This window comes from Grus americana, chromosome 2 (genome assembly GCF_028858705.1).
Source record: "Grus americana isolate bGruAme1 chromosome 2, bGruAme1.mat, whole genome shotgun sequence".
In the NCBI taxonomy this organism is placed as follows: Eukaryota; Metazoa; Chordata; class Aves; order Gruiformes; family Gruidae; genus Grus; species Grus americana.
The window spans coordinates 115,320,897-115,345,362 of NC_072853.1; the positions used below are offsets into that span (position 1 = coordinate 115,320,897).

The window sequence follows — 24,466 nt, forward strand, 5'->3', positions numbered from 1 at the left end:
AAGATTCTGAAAGTGGGAAAACAATGTGGTGTGCTGTGTTGTTAAGTTTTACATAAATGGGTTTGCAAAGCCTGAAATGTGGACTTGAATGTTACAATTTAAAACTAAATGAGATTATTTTCAAGTGACTACATTTGTGCAGTAGAACTGATTGTTTTTTTGCTTTCCTTTCCAAATGACTGTAGTGTCTGTTGTCTTTTTGCATTTCTTTAACAAAAGCGTGAGAGTAAACTGTACTAGATCAAAAAGAGCAAGATACAAAGTAAACTATTTAGAAAAAAGAATGATTGGTAACACTATTTTGTTTAAAGCTTATATATTAGGGCTAAAACTTCTCAAAACTACTGCAAATCAGACTTTGTTATTTAGAACATAAATGCATTTTGGTAAACATTTAGGAAAGGTATAAAGTGTGTTGTCTAAGAAGGAACCATTGGGCATTTTGATTCCTGTCTTGCTGGTAGTATTTTGTCTTCATCTGAGAAGCTTGCCTGACTCATCTATGTGGATAAGATGCATGCAGGAATTATGGGCTTGATCATATATATAAAACTATATATATGTATGCAATGTAAATCTGTGTGTGTGTATTGATATATATTTTAACTATGTGTTTTATTTATACCTGGAAGTAATAAGAAGTTAGTCAACTGACAGTCTTCAGTATCTCTCTTGTTTAGCTCTGTGCAGAACAGCGAACGTGGAAAGAAGATTGGAAATGTGATGGTTTCTACTAGCCGAAATGTTGTACAAACGGGAAAAGCTGTGGGTAAGAAATTTATTTAAAACCAGCTTGTATCTGAGCTGTATCTTTTTTGAAAAAGCATCCTATATCTCAGTAATAGTTTGTTTTAATCCAAGTGTACTTTATAACATACGTACAAAACAGAGCAACATTTTGAGGGGTAAAACTGCCGATTGAGGCCCCGTATATTGTGTAATAGTGGAAAGAGAAGCAAGTAGACAAAGAAATTAGCATAAATTCCTCTTCCAGTGTGGGCTGGAGATGAACATGGCAAGAGAGACGTTCAGGTAAAAGCTTTCATGTAATCTGGAAATGCTTGGACCACAATACCACCTTCTGCATTGAGCTATTCTCATTTTTCTGTCACTTTGAAACTATCCAGAGCTGGTTGAGATCAGAGGAAGACCTCGTGTCAGTTTCTGCAGGTTTTGAAATAGTCTCTAATTTTCTGGAAAAGCACTTGTTGCACTTAAACAGGGGCAACATCATGTTGTCATCTTGCAGTGCGAAATAACTTGAGTTCACCAATTGAAGAATCTGGTAATTGTTCTGCAGTAGCTTTGCCAAAAAATGGTTTAGCTTCCGCTTTTAATCCATTGGAGTGTTTCTACTCTTTTTGCTGTTGTATGTTCTGGCAAGGAGTGCCTTTCAGCCTGAAGCCTAGCAGGCCTTCCAGGGTAAAGGACAACATAGGCCATTTCTGCTGAGCTACTGTGTTGAAATTCTTTGAATATTTTCTGACACAGGCTCTGGATTTGGATTTTAAATCCTAAATGGAACAACTGATAGTGTGATTTATTTTTTATGTATACTTCTTTGTAGCAGCTTAGTAATGATAACAGTACACTGTTGACCTTCTTTCTTTTGTTTTGTAATGCAGGTCAATCAGTTGGAGGAGCTTTCACAAGTGCGAAATCAGCTATGTCATCGTGGTTTTCTACTTTTACGCAGTCAACCCAAAGCCTCGGGGATTAAACTATGGTTTTGCACAATGCTGCTGAATATTTCAGGTGCAATGCTTTCTCTGAGCTGATCGCTCCAAAATATAGGAGTGAAGATTAACTATCCAGGACCAAAACAAGGTATATGTTGCTTGCAAGCAGACATGGAATGTTATCGTTCAGTTTCACTAGAAGTATAAAAGAATGGTGAGTGCCTCCATCCAATGGGATGGCATTTGCAGGATATTGGTTGTATTTAAAATGACTACTTTTCTTTAAAACTGAGCCTTTATAAAGACATTAGCAAACAGGGCTTGTTGCAAGCCAAATGTGTTTGACTTCAGATTTGTACATTTTCTTGGATGTTGAAAATATTTATGTAAACTAGTTATATTTTTCATTCCAAATAGCCAAATGTTTGTGAATTCTTGTTAGAAATAAGCAGAGTATAAATACTGATTCCTCTTTCAGGTTGAATTTGAGAGCATCTCTGCAAAAAGTATACGGTGGAAACCCTTAAAGGGTTCCAAGCCAGGTGGAACTGTCTCACTTTCACCTGCAAACTAAAATCGCAGGGTGCAAAGTAAGACTGTGGCTGACTTAAGGATTTGTTGTTTTTTTTCCTTTCTCCTCTGTAGCCACATACAGTTGTTTGCAGTAATCTGTCTCTAGCTCTCTTTGTGTCCCCAAATCTGTGTGACGGTTGCAAAACCAGTATTTTCTTGATGTTACGCAGTAGGCCTTCATAACTTTGCAATATGTTTTGGCTGTGTTTTTACCCTGGGATGTGAATGGGATTCCAGTTGGAGTGATCTCTTCAGGAAAAGTATTACAAAACAATTCTCCGAAATTTGGATTGGATCATTAGACAGTTTTGTGAGGTCTTGCTCTATTAAAATGTAATTACACCATCAATGTAGTTACATACATATGAATACAAAGTACTAAAAACGCCTAAAACTAGCATAGTAGCAAACTCTGCATGGCTTTTTGTTTGGGTTTGCCAGTAAAGTTATGAAGACTCTTCCAAATGAAAATCAGCTATATCGATTTTCTGTGTTGACTCAGGGAATGTTCTGTTTGGATAACTACTTTTTTCATGAGGAAAGTAACAATAGAATTGAGAGAGTAACTGAAATGGCTCAGTTCATGTCCTTGTGTGAAGAAATATAATGGTTTATATGAACAGATGTGGCATAATGCTGTATTTCGTACGTAACATGCATGCAGTGTCTTCTGTATGCAAGCATATTCCACTTCCTACGCTTCTTGATTCTGAGACTATTCCTCTTTCTTGTACTGTGTGTGCCTCTATATGCCTTCTATCATCCCCACATGATAGCTGTTAATGTTTTCTACATTACATTATCAAATGTCCCAACTTTCTGTAGTAAAAGGCTCTTAGTTTATTGCCTCATCAGCATCTGTCAGCATTTTGCCATGTTTTTTCCAGGGCAAAGATTTCAAGTCATGGTTATTTCTTCTATTTCTCAAATAAAATACAGCAGCTGTACAAGAGAGAAACAGGAAGACTTGAATGTAATTTGTTTAAAGAAATTAAGTTCTAATTTCTTTAGGTGCATTTGAAAAGCTAATAGAAAAGCCACAGTTGTATCATGTAATTACTGTCCAACAACTTAGTTTTCAGTTTTATTGCTTCAAACAGCAATTTGAAAGCACAGGATCTGGCTTAAAGCCTTTGTTATTTTTTCCAGGACAAACTAGATAGATAGAATAGCTGTGGAAGACCTGAGAGTATACAGCTAGTTTGAGTAGTTTCATTCGAGAAGGTCAAAAAAGGTCTCTAAAGCTTTACTAACCTTCTGCTTCCGACGTAGAAGTAAACTGTATCTATAGAACTGCATCTGTTGCTCCTGGTCTCTGTGTGTATTTGTGCATCTCCTGAAACTTCTGATGTTCTTCTGTTTTATTCCACAACTCTGTAGTAGACATTTATATCTTTTCAAAGACTAAGTAATACTTGATATGCAGGAAGAGCTCTGGTGAAATAAGACTAGGGCTGCATTTATTCATGATGAGTCTAGAGCTTTCTGATTCAGCATGCAGATAAGAAAATAATCACTTGCTTTTGTGAAAATGGCTAATATATTATCTGCTGTTTGGGATTTAAGTGGTCAGGCTTCATGTTGTAGTGAAGATTGAATAAAGGTGCATAAAGGATTTAAGCACTTATAAAACTAACTTCAGCAACTTAAGGCACACTAGGTAAATTTAGGCTTAGGAGCTCACAATGGTGAGTTCTAGGAGCCGGGCAAGTGGTTGGTATTTACATGTACAAGGTATAGAAATAAGACCTTCAGGGATCCCTTTTCAATATCCTCCTTGGTCACCTCCTCACCTGAGTTTCTTCTGTAGAATTCTCCTATGCCCCAAATATGTATAGCTGATTTATTAGCTCTCTGCATTCCCTTTACTCACACAGACTCCCTTGCTGGCCCAGGGATATTAGAAAGCTGACATTTTTTATTATCTTTTTTGGTAGATTGATCTGAGGAAAGGCAGAATGAGGTGCCCTCTGCAGTGCTAAGCTGATGTACTGCTACTTGCTGCTTTGTACAGGGACTCTGTTATGATACTTCACAGTATTTCTCTTATGGGCAAGAAGACCAGACGGATCTTTCTCTGCAGTCTTTTCCTCACTGTCTGTTGTAGAGCCAAACACAACCTGATTAAGAGTATTTTCTTTTCTTTACAAATGATAGAATAAGAAACCTGTATTCATTCTCAGTCTTTTAAGAACTGGCATCCTGCTAGCAAGTTGGACTGTGTTTTAAACTCGTACAGTGATTAAGACTCATGCAGCGGGTGGAGATGAAGTGATCTTGGTAATATGTGGTCTTCATTAACATGTATGCTTGCTCTTTGACATTTGCTTAAACTTACTTTTGGGCTGTAGGAAGGCATGCAGCCACTGAGGTTCATCTAAGCTCATGTAGTTGTCATCTTAATGGCTGTAACCTCTATAGTTAAATCCAATGCAAATGCAAGTTACTTTCCTCCCCTCTGTTTTAAAATTTCCAGTGCAAGCATTATTACTTATTCAGAAAGATTTAGGCAGTTGACTTCCATTTCAAAGACCCTGACATCCATTTCTGCACTGCAAGAAACACCAAGTCCTAAATGAATTGTTGACAGTGCCTCTAACGAGGCAACTGTGAAGTTATTGTTACAGCTCTGTCATGATACATGTTGCAAAGGTCTTTCTGGCTGTCATTGTGCAGCATGAACTGACTTACAGGTAGTACAATAGCGCACCTCTCAACTTTCTGGCATCAACATCTGCTTTTTGTATGTGCCAGCATTTGAGGAACTGCCTGTTGAGCCTATATAGATACAAGTCCCAAACCCCCCCCAGGACTAAGTATTGTTGACCTAATATTTCACTTGACTAAAATGTTCAGCTTTTTTCACCATTTTTGTGTCATAACCTTAATTCCTGTGCACATCTGACACCAGTTTCCTCAAATATCACAATGTAATTATCATTTTTAGATCAGTGTTCTGGTGCATTCTACTTGTTTGACCTTGTACATCTGTTTTAAGCACTTTTGTAATTAAATATAGTATTTTGCCTAAACAAGCTTCTGATTTTCATAGAAATTATTACTAAGCAAAGAAACTAATGTGGCAGTATTTAATTGTGAAAGTGAAGGCGTGAATGCAGTTTTTCAACATAGAAACTGTTGCTTGATAATTGAACATACAAGTACTGTGATTTTTCTTGTGCTGCTTGAAAAATAAATACATCAACCCTGTTTAATGTTCCGTCTGCTCAAAAAGCTGTATTATTTTAAGGAATTAATCCCACCACAGGATACTTGCAGGCATCTGGTTTTGATATTGATATCTGCTTGTAATACACTGGCAGTCTTTTTTTAAATTTGTCTTCCATTTAAACTGATGGTGAATGCTGCTTTTTGCAGATTTAGGACAAGAGGATCCTCTAGTGTGACTTTTTATTCCCTATTTGGGTACTGCTCATCATGAATTGATTAAAGTCTTCAGTAGGTCACAGACCTCTGTTACATCACTAAGAACTTTTAGGTACGACTATAAAATTTTGATGTAGATTTAGATTCAAAATAGTACGTAGTTCATGTGGATTGTGACATCTAGTTAAAATCAGGATGCTGAGTAAATTAATTGCTGCACATCCAGTTCTCTGCCACAGTGAGCTATTTTAAAGCTTTAAAACTTCTACTGTAACTGTCACTGTACCTGGATGAGAATGATTTGGTAAATTGCTGTTTCCTGTAGGAGGAAATGAACTGCCTTGAATAACATTCAGATATGAATTAGATGAAGCTTATGTCTAGAAAACAGTTGCAATTCTCTAAAACTTGTTAAAATTTTTCCAATTGTATGCAAGTAGTTGTGCAAACACACCGAAAGATAAATTTCCATCATGTTGTTTATGCAGTGTAATTTTACTTTCTTGCAGGTATTTTAGTTTTCATTAAAAAGGGCAACATGGAGAGTATACATTAAAGGCAGAAGCACTACATTATTGTACTATGATTAAAGATGTATGACAAATTGCTTCGTGGTGTTTTGAGTCTTTAATACTATAGTAGAGACTGACTTAAACCAGTGGGCACAGAGCTTTAGTTCTGTGATGTTTCTGGTCTTGACCCCATTCTTTATCAAACATGAGAAGTAGTGTTTGGATTCACTTAAAAAAAAAAAAAAAAAAAAAAAAAAAAAGGAGATGGATCACTTCCATCAGTTTACCTTATTCCCCATCAGTTGATGTCATATGTGCGTAACGTGTAGACACATGGCTTCATCTCGGTTGTGATGGAACTTTGGAAGTCTTGCTGTCTTGTTGAGTCTTTCTATATAGGTTCAAAATTGCCTAATCATACATTGCTTCTCTTGTAATACTATTCCAAAATCAACTGATAGAAAATGAGATTGTTGTTGTTACTTCCCTGCCTGAATTTACTGACAAAAGCATAATTACTGTTTGCCTCAATAGTAGTAGAAATCATCTACAAAATTCTTTTCTTGTCTTAATCTAGATCACTAAGAAAGTAGCACTGCTTTCTAGATCAGGTGAGCATAAAGAAAATCAAATCAGGATGTTTAGACTGAAGGAAGAACAGTTATCTGAAGGCAGAGGTAGAGTTATTTTGTTGTCTTAAAAACAACATGGGGAATAAGATCACTTTCATGCTATGTGAAACATGGAAAACACTGAAGAAGCAAATTCAATGGGTAGTCTCATCAGAGACTTTATGAAATGCACACAGAAACACGGTGGAGAAGTTACAAGTTCAAGCATATCAGAAAGTGGCAAAAACTAATGCTGAGCTTAATGCCTTGCCTAATATGACCTGCGGTTACTGAACTTTGCTGCTCTTAATAAAGTGCATGTATATGCATTTTGATGCATGTAATGCTGTGCAAAAGAGCTGGCTGAAAAGTATGGCCAATCTTTAAATTGTGGAAGTCATTTCTCAATTTTTTTTTTCACTTCAGTAAAAACACATGCTCAGAGTTAAAATAGCTAGCCATACTTCTTGCACTTTCTAAATAAAATCTCAGCATCAAGATTTAGCTGGATATTTAGCACATGAATCTGAATAGGCTTTAAGATCTACATTACATTGCTACCTTTTTAGTACCTTTTATTGTCCTGTTTACTGGCTCTTTGGTCATATGAATGCAGTAGAGTGCATGTATGTATTCAGTAGAGCTTACTATTTTAAGAGATGAAGTCACGTAATGCTTCAGGTGACCAGTCATGCTTTAGCACTTCAGGAATGGTGTATGTACAATGCTTAAACCCTTTCTTTGCTGAAACAACAGTTCACAAGTCAGACCAAGCCCCAGAAGAGCTGTGTGGTTTAGAGGCAGGAGGGGAGAAAAGCACCCATAGAGATACTTTTGTTACTCCTTTACCTTCATGCCTGTCCCATCTCACTGCTAGTACTCCTCCTCCAGGTTATAAGCTCTACGAGGAAGAACTCTGCCTGGCTGAATTGTAATCATGATAAATGTTGTAGGAGGGGGAAGATATTTTAAATAATTCTGGAGTGGAACTAAACAACTCTGTCTGGCTAATGTTGAGCATGAAGTGGAAAGAAACTGGTTTTAAAGGGCAAGCCTATTTCAGTCTGCCTAAATTAAAAGCTCCTTTCATGTAGGAATCCAGATCCAAACAGAGAAAATGTGAAGGTAGCTGTACATGGGAAACAGGAGGAAAAAAATCACTAGCCTGCTATTAAGTTCAGTGGTCTGCAGGTTTGTCCACAGGTGTTCTTTAGCTGTACTGCAATGGGGCAGGTGATAATGCATCTTAACAGAAGCATTGAGAAGTGACATGAGAAATGTTGTGAAAACCAGTGCTTTAAACCAGGCAGTGCCTTAAAAATCTTAAAAAAACAACAACCAAACAAAAAACCACACAACACTTTAGAATTTTCCCCCAAAATTAACTGTCTATCTGATCCTGTCCTCTGTAAAGCTTGACACACATCCCTGCCCTAGATCTGACTGGTCCCCTTAGAACAAAAATTAAACTTGCCATCAGGTATGTGGTTAAACAACTGTAAAAGAGTGGGTGCATTAAAAATTAACAGAGGCCAGATGGCTGCTTTTTATTACTTCAGGTAGGGGGAACTGAAACTATGTAAGACTAAAAGTAGTTCTTCCAGAAAAGAAGCAAAATTTTTGAAAATACAGCAAAGCTTGAGTACATACCAAGTTGATTCACTGAAACTTGTATGTAAATGTACTTCAAAGCTAAGTACAGGTTGAATAGGCTAGTATTAGGCTAGAGCTTGGTAGTAAGATACTAGCTTAGGACTCTGTGAAGGCTTTAATCAAATTTGCTCTATTTATGAAATGAGAACTGCATTTTTTTCAGCTGTTGTCTTTGTTCCCGCAGAAGCCTTTCTCTAACTCTACCACTAGTGATCACTTCCAGGCACATGACAATGCTTTGCCTGCTGTTTCCTTCTCAAATCATGCAAGGAAAGAATTTGGACTTGAGAATAGCATTTGCCAGCTGTGTTTTCCTGTGGGGTTGAATACTGACTGCAGCAACTAGTTGTGTAAGTATGTCTTTTACAGAGTCACTAGAGAACTGTTCAACACTCAACTAGTCTTGTCTTTAAGTACTGTATTATTAGTAGTAAATTTAAATAAGGTACCACATAATATTAGACAATATAAGAAATGCAGATAATATCTAAAAACAATATAAAAATAATACATAAAAAATGAAGACTAGCAGGAAGTCATGTAGACCGTCTGTCTTTTAAAAAAATGTTCCTAAATGGATTAAATTAGGGACAGTTCTGCCAGGCTATGTGAGGCAACTGTGACTTAGAGCCACTGCAATTTAGTTACCTATTTCCTATTCAAGTTCACCCTTTTTTTTTTCCCCCATCTCCTTCCCTCTTTGGCAAGAAACTATGCTTAAGACTTTAAACTCAAGTTGAAAGCTCTCAGTAACAGAACAAACGCACTGTGCTCCTTCACTAGCTATAGATCATCTACACTTGAAGAACACAGGGTTGTCCTAAAGCCTAATGCAGCCTGGTACAGCAGGCTGAAGTGAGAACAACCCACAGAACCAAGCAGTCTATTCAGGCTGGAGTTAATAGGATACTACTCATTTCTGCCTGAGGTATGTGATGCTCCAAATTGCGTTATAAAGTAGTATCACTCTTTCTTTTAATACCTACTCCCTTGAACAGGCTCGGAACAGCATGTCCCAGGCTACATGAAAGCAATACACACAGACCTATCAGCAGGAGCCCCTGAGCCTCTTCTCCCCTCTTATCTAAGCAATTCAGCTGTTGAAAACAAAAAAAAAAAAGTTTATATATTGGTAAATGCAAACATGTTATGTCACCTTCATAAAAAAGCAGTAGCTTGCCTCTTTCTGTTGGAGCCATTGTTATTCTGGGACCCATAAATCCTTACATGGTACAAAATGCCAAAGCATTAGGAAGAGTTTTATGTAAGGCAGGTTTAGATAAAGTCCCTTTCCCCATCAAAGCCTTTATTAATTGTACAAGACAAAACTTTGTAAATCCACTTCAGACCTAGTCATCATTGTTGAAAGCTGTAATTGTATTTACTGGAACAAGAAACAGAATTAAGAAAAAGGCAGTGACAGTCTGGACACCAGAGTAAACAAACTTGCTTTTAATATTAGAGACTGAAAATAGGTCTCCCATCTTCTGAGCTTACAGGAAAGACTCCTCATTACCTCCCTCATGCCCATTGTTCTTCACTTTGAGTAGAGCAGAACTTGTCCCATGATAGGAGAAAAGCTGATTTACAAAAATCATAGTGAGGGATTCACAAGTTGTATATAATCTTCCGTTTGACTTCAATACCTGATTTCCAGCTTTCACTGACCAGTAAGCAGAGCCAACTAATGTACACGTCTCTAAGCTTTTCACAGCTTAACTACTTCAAGTTGCCTTCAAAAAAACTACTTGCTAGAAGTGTGCGTGTGGCAGGAGGGCATCATAACTGCATCTACATCAAGCAGAAAGCACACTCAAACTCAGTTGGATTCAGTCTTTTTTAATAAATTAATGTCATTCAAAATACAGTGCCAGAACATGATGCAGCTGAACATGCTAGTAAGGTTTGTCATGAAGCACCTGTGTTCATGTTAGGTTGGCGGCACCCCGCTACTGCTAGTGGTTCCTGGGATTAATGCCAGAGCAGCACTAGTCATCTGCTCTCCTGCACGCAGGGCACAGGATATTCCTGAACGGTTGGCCCCCCACCCCCCCAAAGTAAAAAACCTGATAGCTAAGGGGTATCTATACACAATCACACTACAGTAATGCTTGTTATTAAATTAACAGAAAATAAAGACCTGGTTAATCCACACTAAAACTTTGTTTTACAATGGAAAAATACATCAGCAGCAGGAAGTAATATACATGAGCCAATGTTACTGTAATACAGAATGTGGAGCCATTTACTGATTAAAGCTCCACATAGACCCGCACTATGAGGGCTGACAACTCCTATTGCAAGCCCAGCAACTTAAGTCCACACCTGGTAAACTACCAGCTGCTTGGAAGACCTGTATTCTAAATAGACAGGTATAAGTTAGTGAAAATAGAATACATGCACCTAATAATACAGCTTGACTGAACCTGCAGTCATTTTGCCCTGCATGTTACCATACAATGGAAGATCTACCCTTCCTACCACAGGTAGATCCATGGGATTTGTTTCTTTTTCTTTTAATGGCATTACTATACCAACATGGATATTAGTATTAAGTGAGTGCAGCACAGTCCTTTAATTAGGCCACACTGACAATTCTATAACTAGCACTTAAGTAGAATATCCAGAAGTAGTTCAAATATAACTGGAAGATACTTTCAAAAGTTGTGACATCATCCTAGAAACAGTGACTACTTTTTTTCTGAAGCTAATTTTCCTGAACCGAGACTTTGTAGGACTAGAAATTAATTCTTTAGACAAGTCAGATGCTTAAGCTCATGATATACATACATGTTTCTCAATTATCAGATAATAGTATTTCAGATTATGGAAGCATACCTGCTCATTTCACTGATTCATACTGAACAGCGGCCAAGTGTTAGGTAGGGCATAAAAATACAACTCATGAAAGACAGGTTTGACATTTCTGTTTCCAGACCTGTTCTTTCACAACCATTTATTTCAAGATAACCAAGCACAGAATCAGTTGTGCAGTCTAATTTGGGAGCTATACAGGTGGTAAAGTAACCATCTCCCCATCCAGCTCAAACTCATCACCTCCATCTGTCGAGAAGAGATACGTTGGAGGCTTCCATAGGGACTCTTCAAGGCAAGACGGATACAGCTTTCCTACGGTGCACCGGAAGTCTTTCCCCAAGTCCCACAGCACACGTTCCGATATATGCTGTCTTAGAAACCAGCGATCGAGTTCCAGATCATATTGATAGGTGGCATACTTCGCTCTCTCGTTCATGTGGGTTTCTCGTATAAAGACACACAGAGAATTAGAGATGACAACCGCTCTAACACATGGGTCAGAATACCGCTTGGCAGGGATGTTGGCTGCCATTCTCCATTCATTTTTATTCACATCATAGATTTCCACGGTTACGGAAGACCCATCCACAGTACTGCTTGGGAGCCTTATGCCAGAATTGCTGGCAATATGCAGTCCTCCAATATAGAATATTTTATCACCAAAAGCAGCAGCTGAAGCAAAACATCTACTTGTTTGTCGCATAGCCATTTCTACCCAAGCATCTGACCTGGGAAAATAGCAGTACATCAAGTTGTGTGCCATTACATAAATGCAGTTGTGAACTGCTACTGCTGTGCTCCATTGCCATGCGCAAGGCAACGGGCTGACCATGGTCCACTCATCTTTCTCAGTATCGTATCTCTCCACAGTTCTCCTGTTGAGTTCTCCACCGACACTATCTCCTCCAATTGCATAGATGTATCCTTCACAGCAGACCAAGGATGGCTTTATACGAACAAAGAGCATCGGTGTCTTTGGAAACCAAGTGTTTTGCTGCGCATCAAACCAGTAAAAGCAATTCACAGTTCTGAAGGCAACCTGGAGTTTGCTGCTTTTACTGTGATTGGTTTTTGTGTTTTTCAGAGGAACTTGCCCACCTGCTATATAGATGTCATTATCAGGAGTTACAAGTGTCCCAACCTTATGCAGGTCAGCAGGAGGATTGCAAAGTTTGTAAACTTTTTCTGCCTGGGGGCTGTAACAGACAGAAGAATAAAGACTACCAGGGTTTTCAGCAGCAGCTTCAATGAATATCATCATCTCCTCTTTTGTCATACCAAGCCTGGGCTTGAAAAACTTGGGCATGGATTTGTACAGTCCTTGCACCACCACCGATTTATCATTAGGTGGTAAGCCTTGAAACCAGGCTCTCTGTGTCACTTCTGACAGTGCATCAATTCGGATTTGGCTAAGAACAGAGGACAAATACTGCGATCGTGATTCTGTGTTGTACTCCAGCCATAACATAGCAGCTTCACGAACTGTCTCCTCCTTTTCCACATTTAAATTGTCACTGCTTAAAATATCTATCAGTAGATCATGTGACAGTTGCATGAAAGCTTCCTGGTGGTACACAGCTGTGAACTTGTGCTCTACCATTCTTTTAGCACTCTGTTTTAACTCTTCACAGCTGAAGAGATCAGCAAAACTTAATAGACGCACACAGTTTTCTGCGTTAATTTTTTTGATTAAGTATTCTCTACACCGTTTTAACACATCATCTACCTGTAATGCAAAGAAGAAACACACTAAGTATTAATGCATGCAATCTATTCCTTCGCATACCAGCAGCAAGTAAAAGTACCTGCATTTAGTGTTGAACAAGAGAGTTTAGGCCTGGAATACTACATATATACAAAAAATACAGCAGTGACTTAACTGCTTCATACAGATCAAGTACATCACATGACTATGTCTGCTGGAGAAGCTGATTTTCTACATGTTAGAAGTGCACTGTTTTACTTCCACCCTCCGTAGGGACCATAAAGCAAGGAGGGATGGGTCCATGAAATGTATCTAGCAAGCAACTACTGCCCATACTGAGCAAACCAAATGAGTATTTTGAAATAACAGAAAAGACTATTTAACAAGACAGGAAAAAATGGTTCTGAGATTAGAAGCAGTTATTGCACACTCAAAACACTCCTACCTGTAAGAAGCAGGCAGTTTCATAAAGCTGTTCTACTGTGCTGTCACTTATTGCCAGGTTACCCGTGTATGCGTAAGTTATGATAATTTGTAAAGTGGCTGCATCCACATTCCTCAGGTGTACATGTGTTTGTTTACTTTCACTTAGCCCACTCATGAACATGGCTCTGAGGAGAAATACATATATTAAGACAAGGATCAATACTTAAGTACAGTGATCTTAAATAGTCACCCACAGGTCTTCAGTGAAGGTGAAAAGTCTTTTAGGTTGCCTGTTTACAGGTGTTTAGTATTTACCTTAGGCTACCATCCAGTATTTAAGATTAAAGCATTTGTACAGAACATTCAAGAAGTACCATCAGTGTCTTCTGTAGAAATATTTTATATTTATGCAAACTCTTTTGTGTTAATCAGCAGAGAACCATAATGATTTTAGAGTTTTAATGATGAAATGTAAAACTTTTTCTGTGTTAGGTAATAAGAGGGAAGAAGCATCCTCCAGAAAATACTGTTGAAACATTTACAGACAGATTTTAAATCCTAAAAGAAAAGCAGCAGATTTATGCAATGGACTGAGCTAAGTCGTATCAAAAAGCACGCTCCTCTGCCAGGAGGAAAAAGTTAGCTCAGAAAATGGAGCAAGGACTAGCACTCCATGAAGTATTTCTTATATACCATTCATAATAATATGCAGTGCACATCAGGTTTGTTTTTTGTCATTGATTTTTGTCTACAATCAGACTTGGTCTGGGAAGAAAAAAAAACCAAAACAACACCCCAAAAAACCACCAATGCGTATTTCCATTACATCTTCATGAAAAAGTAGAAAAGCAATTTAAAAAAAAAGGTTACTGTTTCCATAATGCTTTATATACTTATTGCCCATTCTGATTTTTTAATTGCAAGACAGTTAAGAACTAACTGGATTCTAGTACTTCAGGTACTTGGCAATTTTCTTAAAATGTGGGACATTGATTTTAAGAGCTTTACATTCATTCAGGTTTGGCCTTTACGGTTATATTGAAAATTCAGCTCAAGGCTCTTTATATTTGTTTGGGGCATTTTAGGAAACCAGATTATGAGAGAAGTTAGAAGGGACAGTGGGTGCACCCTGCAGTCCTGCCTGCAGCTGGAGAGGTGAAGGGGACACAGAGATACACTCCCGAAGCAAAGCCACTCCAAGAAGCATCTGATACAAAAGACAGCACCCCACCACCATTCCCTCCTGCCCCATCCCCATCTCTGTCATCTTCTAAGCTCATTAACTCAGGGCAACTTGCATTTTAGGAGGGATCACTGACTGGCCAAGTGAGTATCAACTTGCCATGCAGCTTTTTAAAGGCAAGCAAGACAGTACAAGTACCAGCAAAGACTCCTCTTCATAGAAAGGAAGAGGCAGCTGTGAGAGAATCTGGCTGTAGTGCACACTTAGGCACTGCTGAGCGGCCTGTGCTGGAGCTGGGCTGCTGCAGCGCAGCGTTCAAGCACAAAGATGTAAGGGAAGCCGGCTGCAGTTGTACACGATGGCTGCATCATGCTAAGAGATGCTTTTCAGTTCTTCCGCCTCTCCCCACAGCCTCCTTCAGGGCTATCAATTTTTCATAATAAAGCTAAATTTAGGAAGCTGAGCATCTTTTTGTAAAACCAATGTAGAGAAGAAAAACAACATGACAAAACCACAAGCTTGATACTTCTTTTAACCAGTGCCAAAACCTCATCCCATAAATAATAAACAAACACATATGAATAAGAGATCTGACTGCATATTCTAATGCAGCACACTGCGTGGATTCATGACAGCTTTCCAACCTTATGATTAGACACCCACATTAAATCTGGCCACATTTCCAGTGGCTGTTATTTTATAGACTGTTGGAACTATGTCATCTGCACAAGGCCAATGGCAATAATCATTATCTAGTGATCACACAATTCTTGTTGCTAAAAATTTTACCAGACTCATCTGAGATGGAAAAATTAACACAAATCATCAGCAACAAAATCTTCTGTGGAAGTAATAAATTAATCCTCGAATAGTTTTACACAAGAAAGCACACAATAACAGAAAACATTTTAGAAGTGTTCTGTATAGTGAGCCATCTCAATGAGAAAACAGAATTTGCAAACCTTCCCTTGATTAAACAGGAAAGAAAAGTTATAAACACTCCACAATGCATCAGGAAGGTAAAACATGCATGATGTCACCGAGACCAGTTTCAAGCTTCAAAATTCCTTCCAGACAGGCAGATTAATTACACTGTATTGCCAACAAAAAATGATTAATCACTGCAGAAAATTCATGGTGCCTCATCTTCTAGGTCTTACTATGAAGGTATCTGCAAAAAGTAGTAGCACTTGACATATTAATAAAAACTTTTCAAAAGACAAAACCAGGACACCTGGGAAGTAGGAGCTACTGAAATAAAAACTGCAACAGCATCTCAGTGGGGGAAAAAAAATAAACCCAAACAAAAAACCACACACACACACAAAAACCCTGTTGCATTGCAGCAAGACTCTCAGATGAGAAGACTTTCTGGCTTCTTTACTGAGCAGAGAAAACCAAATGATTCAGAAAATGAAGCCATGAACTTGCACAGCAAGCCCTACTTTTAGCAGAGGCTTCTGCTAAGAAACTATAGTTAATAAACATGACAATGGAACTCCCATAGTGAAGTCTCAATAATCCCTTGTTACCCTACCTTGGGAAATAAAAAAAAGTTTAAATATTTAAAAGTTAAGTACAAAGAATAAAAAATGTACTAATTATTCAGACTATTAACTCCCTAAAGAAAATGAACCATCACAAGTGTGACTTTTTTTCCCCTCTCACTTACTGTAAAAACTACAGGACCTATCCACAGTAAGTTACAAGATGCTGGAAAATTTATTTTACTCCTTTGGTGTTGACAAGTAATGATATTTAGGTTTTTTACTTACTTCACTGATCTTTAAAACTCTCTGCAACACATTAATTGTTAATTAAGTAATACTACACTCAAAAACAGATTTTCTAGAATTAACAGATCCTAATTTGAATACTTACCTGAAATATGAGCTGCATGTTGCAAGAACCATCTTATGGCAGGGAAATTCAGTGCCCTCAACAATCAACACTATGTCAGTTAGCAACTGCTGTTCATAAAAGAATTTTAACTGCTCCAGCAAGGATACAGCATACTCAGTATTTATCTGCCTCTCGTCCTGGGTAGACATGACTGTATTCCATTAATATTTCCAGGACCAGAGAGAAAAGTCAAGATCTTTTCGCCAGCAAAGGTCAGTTGAATGTTTCTGAAGTAACCAGGGAAGAAATGGCAGGAGGTCTGTAGCCTTCAGAAGTGATACTGATAAAAAAAGGCAGTGTTATCTTGGACTGCTGAATCAATGTTGCAGACTTTGACCTACTATTAGGTCATCATGTTTTGACGATGTCACAATCTGTTCAGAGGTTTTCAAGAGTGTCTGCAGAGCTCCTGTTGAGATCTATGATGCAGCAAATGAATGAGCAAAAGCGAAGTCTGAGGTAGGTTTTGTGGTAACATCTCGTGATCAGTGGCTGCACTCGAGTGACTGAAAGCAGGAAAATAAAATTAATTTACATTAGCATTTTTAAGGGATAACTATGAAAGGTTTTTTTTAAATTGTCTAGCAAAAATTTCTAAATTAGTACTTAATTACTTGCACAAAAACTCACTGAGAAAAAATTAAACAACAAAAGTATCAAAGCGAAATGAAGAGTTTATGCATTAATTCCCATCAAGACCTAGACTCAGAAATTAAGAAAATTTATTTCATCAACACAGCTTCTAAGACTGAAGACTTAAAATAAGGTTGAGGAAGACTTTATTCCTCTTCCAAGAGCTACCCACTGGGTACATCTGTGCATTTCCTTCAACCACTGATAAGATAGCCACATTTTTTTCATTTCCATATTAAACAGCTACTTTTTCTGCTTCTGTGGTTTTGTCTACTTAAAGCTTATCAATACCAGGCCACTAAAACTATAAATGCAATTTCTTCAACATTCCATCATTTTCCAACTAAACTCTCAACATCATCATCAACCCATTTATTTCACCTTTGGCATTCTACTAGAGAACAAGCAGAACCAGAGCTTAAGGATTAAAAAAAAAAAACTAACAACCTATATTCCCACTGCTTATTTGATTCATCTTTTCTGTGCAGAAGGGCTTCACCTATTAACATTTCACATTCCATTTTTTTTTTTTCTTCTGAGTCATTTCTATACAGCCAGGTAAGCATGACTGCTGCAGACTGGAGAAACGAAAAGTAAGGAGATAATAGGAGCAAAGGGATGCTGGAATAGTAGGGGTCAAAACACTTGCAGTGGTTCTAAAGCAATGACCACAGGCTACCAAAGTCTGTTTTCTTGTTTGGACATTTCTCCTCCTCTTAAAAATGGGGTCAGGTTTTATCTTATCTTCCATGTGCACACAGAAACATAAGAACAGGATAGTTGTGACAGTAAAATCACCATCATAAAGGACACCAGAGTACCAAATCTATCAAATACTCCCAGATTTATTTACTCTTGCACTGTTCTTTTGCATTCCAAAATCAAGGAATAATTAGGGACATGTTTATCTAATGTCCAAGACATCACTATCATTATAGTTCATGATGAATACTGAATACAGAAATACCTTACTTGAAACGACATACTTTAAATTCCATACAAAAATATACAATTTAGTGTAGATGAAGGCTGTAGAAACACCTGCCAGCCATATCAAAGATCTGCTATCTGAACAGAGCCCTGCATGTAAGATAATTCAAAGACAGCTGTCTTAAAATTCACTCACTTGAAAGAGATATGCTTAATTAATGCCACTTTAATTACTACTAATTTGGTGTGACTGATCTTTTTTAGTGAAAAAATACACACAAACAGGAATCTCAGACACTTAGTTTTCACTGGTTGTTTAACTGGAAAACAGTCAAAATAGTCAAACCCAATGCTTGCTGTTTGTTCAGGTGAAGCCAGTTAATTAAGAAAAATAGAAAAGGTGTTAATATTTGGGGGAGGAGGAGGGAGAGACTACTGTCTAGTATAATAACAGATACTAGCTTTAAGTCTTGACTTCGGACCTTCAAGTTTCAAGTGCAGTTAACTGCTGAAGTCACTAAACCACAAGTACACCAAGGATATACAAAGATATTGCTTGTCTCAAGCAGCGACCTTCTCTTTCAAGTCACAGCTTCTTTTCACCAAATTAGTATGCATCCCGTCTCTGCACCACTGACCACTATCCTGGTTACCTGATAACAGCTTAATGTGCAACCTAATCCATTGACAGATTTTGCACTGAACTTTAAATGACTGCAGAGACACACAGACTTCCTAAGTGTGTTAGGCCCACAGAATAAATAGCTCATGGCTCTACTGGTATCCCAGGTCTCTCTACAGCATTGTTTTTCCTGGCTTAGGAGTAAAGTTTCAAGAACAATACAAGCCAGTGGATTAAGCTCTGTTTGGGCAGAGCATCAGTAGTATTAAGCTTTAGCAAAAGAAGTCATTGATACAACTTCCTATTCCCATGTCATTTTAGAGAATATAAATCTTTAGAAACCAGGGGGAAAAAGCAAAACAAATACACACTGTTTTAGCCATCAGGTAACAGAACCAGTCGAGGATGCCATGGAGAAATTGATATACACCTGCTAGTAAGATTAAAGACATTCTTGGCAGCATGCGGCTGACAGTCGATAACTGAAAAAGCAGACCTGTCCAACAGAAGACGAGTTGAAACTGTGAAATTAATTGCTATAAATAGCTGGAACATTTGAGTATGACCCTCAGCAGCAGAAAGGATTGAAGAGATGATGGGAGTCTTGTTGCAGAACATTTATGTGATGTGAACTACCTCTAAACTGTAAATTTACAAAGCTGGAGTCCTTGGTTTACAGCTAATCTGAAACCATCTCATTTCCATGATGTGCTCCAGGGAAGTGCACATGGTAGGAACATGTTACATACATGATTCCTGTTTTCTACATCCATACTGTTTTGCTGCTGATGCTAACCATTCTCTAAAGAACAAAATTTTGTAGTTGTCAAAGTCAGGAGTCACATTCCATCCCTTTCTAGTGAAACTGTAACTAAATACTCCTCAGGAGAACAATAAATACATCAAAGATCTCTGAATTTCTGGTCTAAATTTACCATAATTTCTATTCTCATTTGCTCAAGAGAAGTGAATCTACTCAAAAAATTAGGATAAGTGGTGTAAGAACACCATTTTGTGCCTGGAAAGTCATCCAAGACTACCTACCTCTGTTCAAGACAACTGTAAATGAGATATTCTCCTCACTTTACAGGCTGAAAACCTGAGGCACTGAAATAAGAATCAGCTTGTCCAAAGCCACATACTTGCCAAAGGAGAACTGTAAGAGACTCAGTTCTCCCCAGTCCCAACCTAACATCTGATCGCACTGTACTTGTGTGGCATACAGCTCTTAGATCTCAGCTAACTGAAAAACTATGAACTTCAACAGATGTGCATCTACAAAAGATGTGGTGCATCTACAGATGCACCAGTCTCCTGTAGTTGTCATAATACACAGCATTGGACATTTCTGATTTATGGATGAAAAAAATCTATGGCTGAAGTTAGTTTAATATACTGAACTGAAATTCTGATAGAATAAAAATAATCCTTGAATACAAGTTCTAGGAATAAGACTTTACCTTTCAACGATGTCATTGGAATGACCGTTCTGTTCTGGGTAACTTCTTGGAAGTCAGCTATCTAAAACGGGACTGGTAGGTAGCTGCTGAAAGGCCACAGCAGTACTGGATTGCTAACTAAACCAAAATGCTACCAGGTGATCCAAAGTAACTCCCTATCAAGCTGAAGAGCAACATTAAGTAATAGCTTGATAAGAGAGTTTGGTTTTAAGTAATTACTCCTTTTAGCTTAAGTCTTTTTAATGGGGTTGGCTTTTAACACTTGTACTTCAAATATGAATGAGACCATTCAAAAAATTAGTCATCGAACATTAATGAGTGTTGGGACAGGCTATTAATTGCCTTCCTTGAATCTGTTTATCTTCTGAGGTCAGGCAAAGACTGATAGAGAGAGATACATTCTGCACTACACACATCAAAGTGTTAGCATTATATTTCAATGTATAACATGGAATGAATGAATATATTGACTATTTCCAGTTAAATTAGTAGGGAAAGGTATAGGATATATAGTCTTCAAGTGGACTATACAAAAAAATTTTACTTTATTTTTTCCAAATTATGAGAAAGGCAAAATAGATATATAGACATGCAATTTTTAATTTTTTTTTAAACTTAGATATTGAAAATCCCATTAAGAAGTCTGCCAGATTAGATGCCTAACTTCCAATAGAATTCTGGGAAATACCTATGAAAGTATCACAGGTTCCTATTTGCATCTTCAGCCCTCTAAATACCTCTTGAATTCTAACTTCACTAACTACAATTAACATTTCAATAAACTTCTATGTTTGGAAGAAGAAGAAAATAAAACTCAAGAAAAACTTACTTCCCTGGACATTCAACTTACATAATCTAGTTTTAACTAATAAAAAAAGCTTTAAATACTACTTTTGTGCACTTTTAATCAAATTCCTATTTCCATCCAAGGGCAGCTTCATACAAAGCACAAGTAAAAACACGTCTAAAGAAGTGAGTCATTCACTATTTTTAACATAATAAAATGTCAGAATTAAGGACTGAACAACCGTAAGCCAAACTACACAAGCATTCATGTGTGTAGAGATAGCAATCCTCCCAGCTAGCACTGAAAGTACCAAGCTCACGCACTTAGTTACTATTAAGGATATGCTGAGTTACAAATCAATGTTTCAAAACAATTATGCCAACTAATAGCAAGGGGGAATACAAGTACTAAAAACAAAATAAATAATTTAAACCAATACACCTAGCCAACAGATCTCAAAGATAGGAAAGAAAGAAGAAAAAGGAGTTGGAAGCTCTAGATTCTTGAGTAATGTATCAAATTCGCATCCTTGGCAGCAAAAAAGAAATAGGTAATTGATGAAGCAGTTCCAGACTTGGAAGTTTTCCTCTCTTCTAAAGCCATCAAAGGCGTCTTTGATACCACTGCCGTCCAGAAACCTGAGGACATCAAGGAGATTCTAATAAGGGAATAACATGAAATTTCACAAAAAACAAGGACTGAGTTATTCCTACAGCATTATCATCTTGAAAATTACTATTCACTTGGAAACTACTACTAATTTGCCCATACATATTATGCTTGGGAGGCGAGTTACAAGTTTGAGGCAGGTGAGCTTTCTGGAACTACGCAGAAGCTAGACACTAGAAGTATCAGACTCCATGCTAACAACACGTTTGGTCATAATGCACTCCTCATGACCAGTTTCTTTCCTGTTTTTCTGCTCCTAAAGAAAGTTATACACTAAAGGAAATACCTGCTCAGAAATAAAATTAGCACAAGATAAACCAACAACTTAACTTGGCAACTGGCCTTCTACACTAAACGCAGGTAGTTTCCATCCCCAAGGGCGTTTCTGTTTTGTGGAAAGACTTGACCTGTTTTGGAAAATTAACCTTTGAAAAAAGGTCTCCAGTAAGATCCAGCCATATATCATGCACGTACAGAAAAGTGGGGTTCCCCCCCCGAACTCTAGTATATTCAAGAAGCTAGTCTGTTTTATTTAACAACTTAAATTCCAGTTCACAAGTATACATCACTTCCTTAAATATTCACTATGAGATATGATGATGTTCAACTATAAATTCAAGCATTTCTGCATTGAGAAATTAATTAATAATTAATGTAGCTTAACTAACCGTAAGTTAGTTCCTGAAATATTAAGAGTCTTATAATGGATATCTTATGCATGTAAATTTATTCTCAAAATGCAGTAGTCACTAAATTAAGGAAATTTTAGGATTTGCACCAATTCCGGTCTGTTTCATAATCACATGACCAAAACAAAGAAGGTTGCGTCAGAAAAACAACAACAAAAAAACCAACAGAAAAATCCAAACAACAACAACCACCTGTCCAAAAAGGTAGTCAAAGAAATACTAAATTAGCAGGAACATCCTTTCTTCCACTTTGGTCTATTCCTGCAAGATGCTAGTTACACAACACTGAGTATAACACGACCCTTTTACTCCACACAGAAAAATAATTAGGAAAGTGGTGTGACACCTATACCCTGTATCATGAGACTACATGATTTACATATCTGAGTATATTAATATTAAAAATTAACTATTTCTCCCAGTACATTTATGAGAAACTGAACTAAGTTGATTGTGTATTTTAATGATCTCCTAAATACATCATCTTAAAATTCACATAGATACAGCCCTAGATGAGCTCACAACAGCACACAGCCTTTCAGGTCCACTATGATCACAAAGTAATGCCAGGAAGCCAAGCTGTAGCTTTGCAAGGAAACATCTAAAAATGCACATGCTAACTACAACATAACTCCATTTCTAAATCATAATTTAAGTTATTTCAAAAGCAGCAGGTATCTATCTTGTTCATAACAGAAATAATAGTAAATACTGGAAAAATCTTAGGCATGAAGATGGCTAACATCAAAGATAGACTATGCACATATTTAGACTATAAAAGCTCACTAAGAATTATTTGACTCTTCAAATCCACATATAAACATTGAAGCCCATCCTCAGTCACTGTAGATACTACTACTATATATACGCACACAACTAGAAAAAGCGGCAAGGAAAGGTGGGCAATTACAAGAAACAGCAATGCCACTACTGTGCTGTTCTCCTAGAAGACTTCGCCGTGTCCACCTCTTCAAGCATCTCTCAAAAAAGCCCACCGAAATTCAAACACCCCAACCTGCTCAGCTGAAGAGGGCCACTGAACGCTGGAAGCCCTACTGCCCACCCCACTACAGGCCTGAGTTTACAGTCCCCTCCTGTTTGAGGGACACAGCAACACAGTGCTAGAGAGAGAACGCATTTTTTTTTCCCCTCGTCTTCCTCACACCCAGGTGCGCCGTTCCGTCCCTCCCCTGCTTCCTTTCCTTTCCTGCTTCCCTAAGAAACTCCCCGCCAGCCCTAAGGAAGGGGGCACCTTCCTGCTGCACGAGTACCGCCGCACTCCGGGGGTCAGGGACGGCCCCGCCGGCCGCACGGCTGAAAGCCCAGCGCGTTTCCCTCTTCTCTCCTCCTCCCTGCTCTCCCAAGCTCCGCCGTGCCAGGAGCCGGCCCCAAGGGCGCGGAGGCGGCCCCAGCAACCACCTCGCCTTCTTCCTCGGGGTGCCTCCGCCGCGAGTCTCCGCCGGTGGCCAGCGGGCCCGGGAGACGCAGCTGCCGGTCGGGAGCGGCCACAGGTCGCGGAAGGGGCGGGCAGGAGCCGCACCCAAGCGGGGGGCGGGGGGGAGCGGCAGGCTGCCGCAGAGCCCCCCAGGGGCCTCCCCGCCGCGGGAGCACCGCCCGCCGCTGAGGCCCCTTCGCGGCGAGGGGTGGCCTACCCCCGCTCCGGCCCCGCAGGCCCCCGCCCGCGAGGGAACGGGAAACGGCCCAACAGTCGCGCCAGACGAGGGCAGCCGCCACCTCACAGCGCGGCGGGACGCGAGCGCGGGAAAGCCACCGCCATTCCCCCCGAACAAACCTCCGACCGCCGCTTCCTTTTCTGCCTCAGCGTCCCGAGCACGGGCGGCTAGGGGCGAGGGGGCCGGGGAAGCGGGGGCAGAAGGAGGAGGAGGATCCGGTCTCAGCCGGGCTGCGGAGGCGGCGGCCACTAGGCGCGCAGGCGCGCTGCCCTCCGCCTCCTCACCCACCACAGCATCGCCGCCGCTCGGCGGCCGTTACGATGCGCCGCGCGCTGCCGCGCCTGCCCACCTCTCCTGCGCACGCCCAGAGCGGGAAAAGGCGCGGGGCGGGGAATGAGCCCCACGCGCCAGGTCCGGCACCTCGGCCCGCCGCCATTTCCTGTTCCTCTCCCCCGAGCTTCCCCTGCCTACGCAAGCGCCCGCGCGCCAAGGGAACGCCGGCCGCTCCGGCGCTTCCGACTGCGCAGGCGCAGGAGGGGCTGGAGCGGGTCCCCC

The 24,466-nt window shown here is 39.3% G+C and overlaps 2 protein-coding genes across 12 annotated transcripts in view; one reads left to right on the forward strand and one right to left on the reverse strand.

The window, feature by feature from the left end:
• Nucleotides 1–5,472, forward strand: part of AVL9 (AVL9 cell migration associated) — a 43,305-nt gene extending 37,833 nt beyond the window's left edge. For 3 of the 4 annotated variants that reach the window (XM_054813999.1, XM_054814000.1, XM_054814001.1), the window contains 2 exons: nucleotides 681–769; nucleotides 1,626–5,472. In XM_054813999.1, coding sequence (XP_054669974.1) covers nucleotides 681–769; nucleotides 1,626–1,720 — 184 coding nt within the window. In that variant the 3' untranslated portion in view covers nucleotides 1,721–5,472. Of the gene's footprint in view, nucleotides 1–664; nucleotides 770–1,625 lie in introns of all 4 variants that reach the window. The other variant, XR_008575600.1, reaches the window with a different exon arrangement.
• Nucleotides 5,473–10,236: 4,764 nt separating this feature from the next.
• Nucleotides 10,237–24,388, reverse strand: KBTBD2 (kelch repeat and BTB domain containing 2). 8 transcript variants are annotated; one of them, XM_054814005.1, is made up of 4 exons: nucleotides 24,261–24,388; nucleotides 16,428–16,954; nucleotides 13,383–13,548; nucleotides 10,237–12,958 (listed from the first exon to the last, which is right to left on the reverse strand). In XM_054814005.1, exons 2-4 carry the CDS (start codon nucleotides 16,595–16,597, stop codon nucleotides 11,423–11,425), a joined length of 1,872 nt encoding a protein of 623 aa, XP_054669980.1. In that variant the 5' UTR covers nucleotides 16,598–16,954; nucleotides 24,261–24,388; the 3' UTR covers nucleotides 10,237–11,422. The 8 variants fall into 8 exon arrangements, with proteins under 8 accessions (XP_054669980.1, XP_054669977.1, XP_054669978.1 ...); XM_054814002.1 differs by lacking the exon at nucleotides 24,261–24,388 and adding an exon at nucleotides 24,031–24,252; XM_054814003.1 differs by lacking the exon at nucleotides 24,261–24,388 and adding an exon at nucleotides 23,658–23,967.
• Between the last annotated feature and the right edge of the window lie 78 nt (nucleotides 24,389–24,466).

What these genes read in the sequence shown, in the direction of transcription:
- KBTBD2 (XM_054814005.1), bottom strand. Translation starts at nt 16,597, where the DNA reads ATGTCTACCCAGGACGAGAGGCAGATAAATACTGAGTATGCTGTATCC. An exon ending in ACATGCAGCTCATATTTCAG is followed by an intron (nt 13,549 to 16,427) that starts GTAAGTATTCAA and finishes ATTTCTCCTCAG; the next exon opens with AGCCATGTTCATGAGTGGGC. An exon ending in AAACTGCCTGCTTCTTACAG is followed by an intron (nt 12,959 to 13,382) that starts GTAGGAGTGTTT and finishes TTTGCATTACAG; the next exon opens with GTAGATGATGTGTTAAAACG.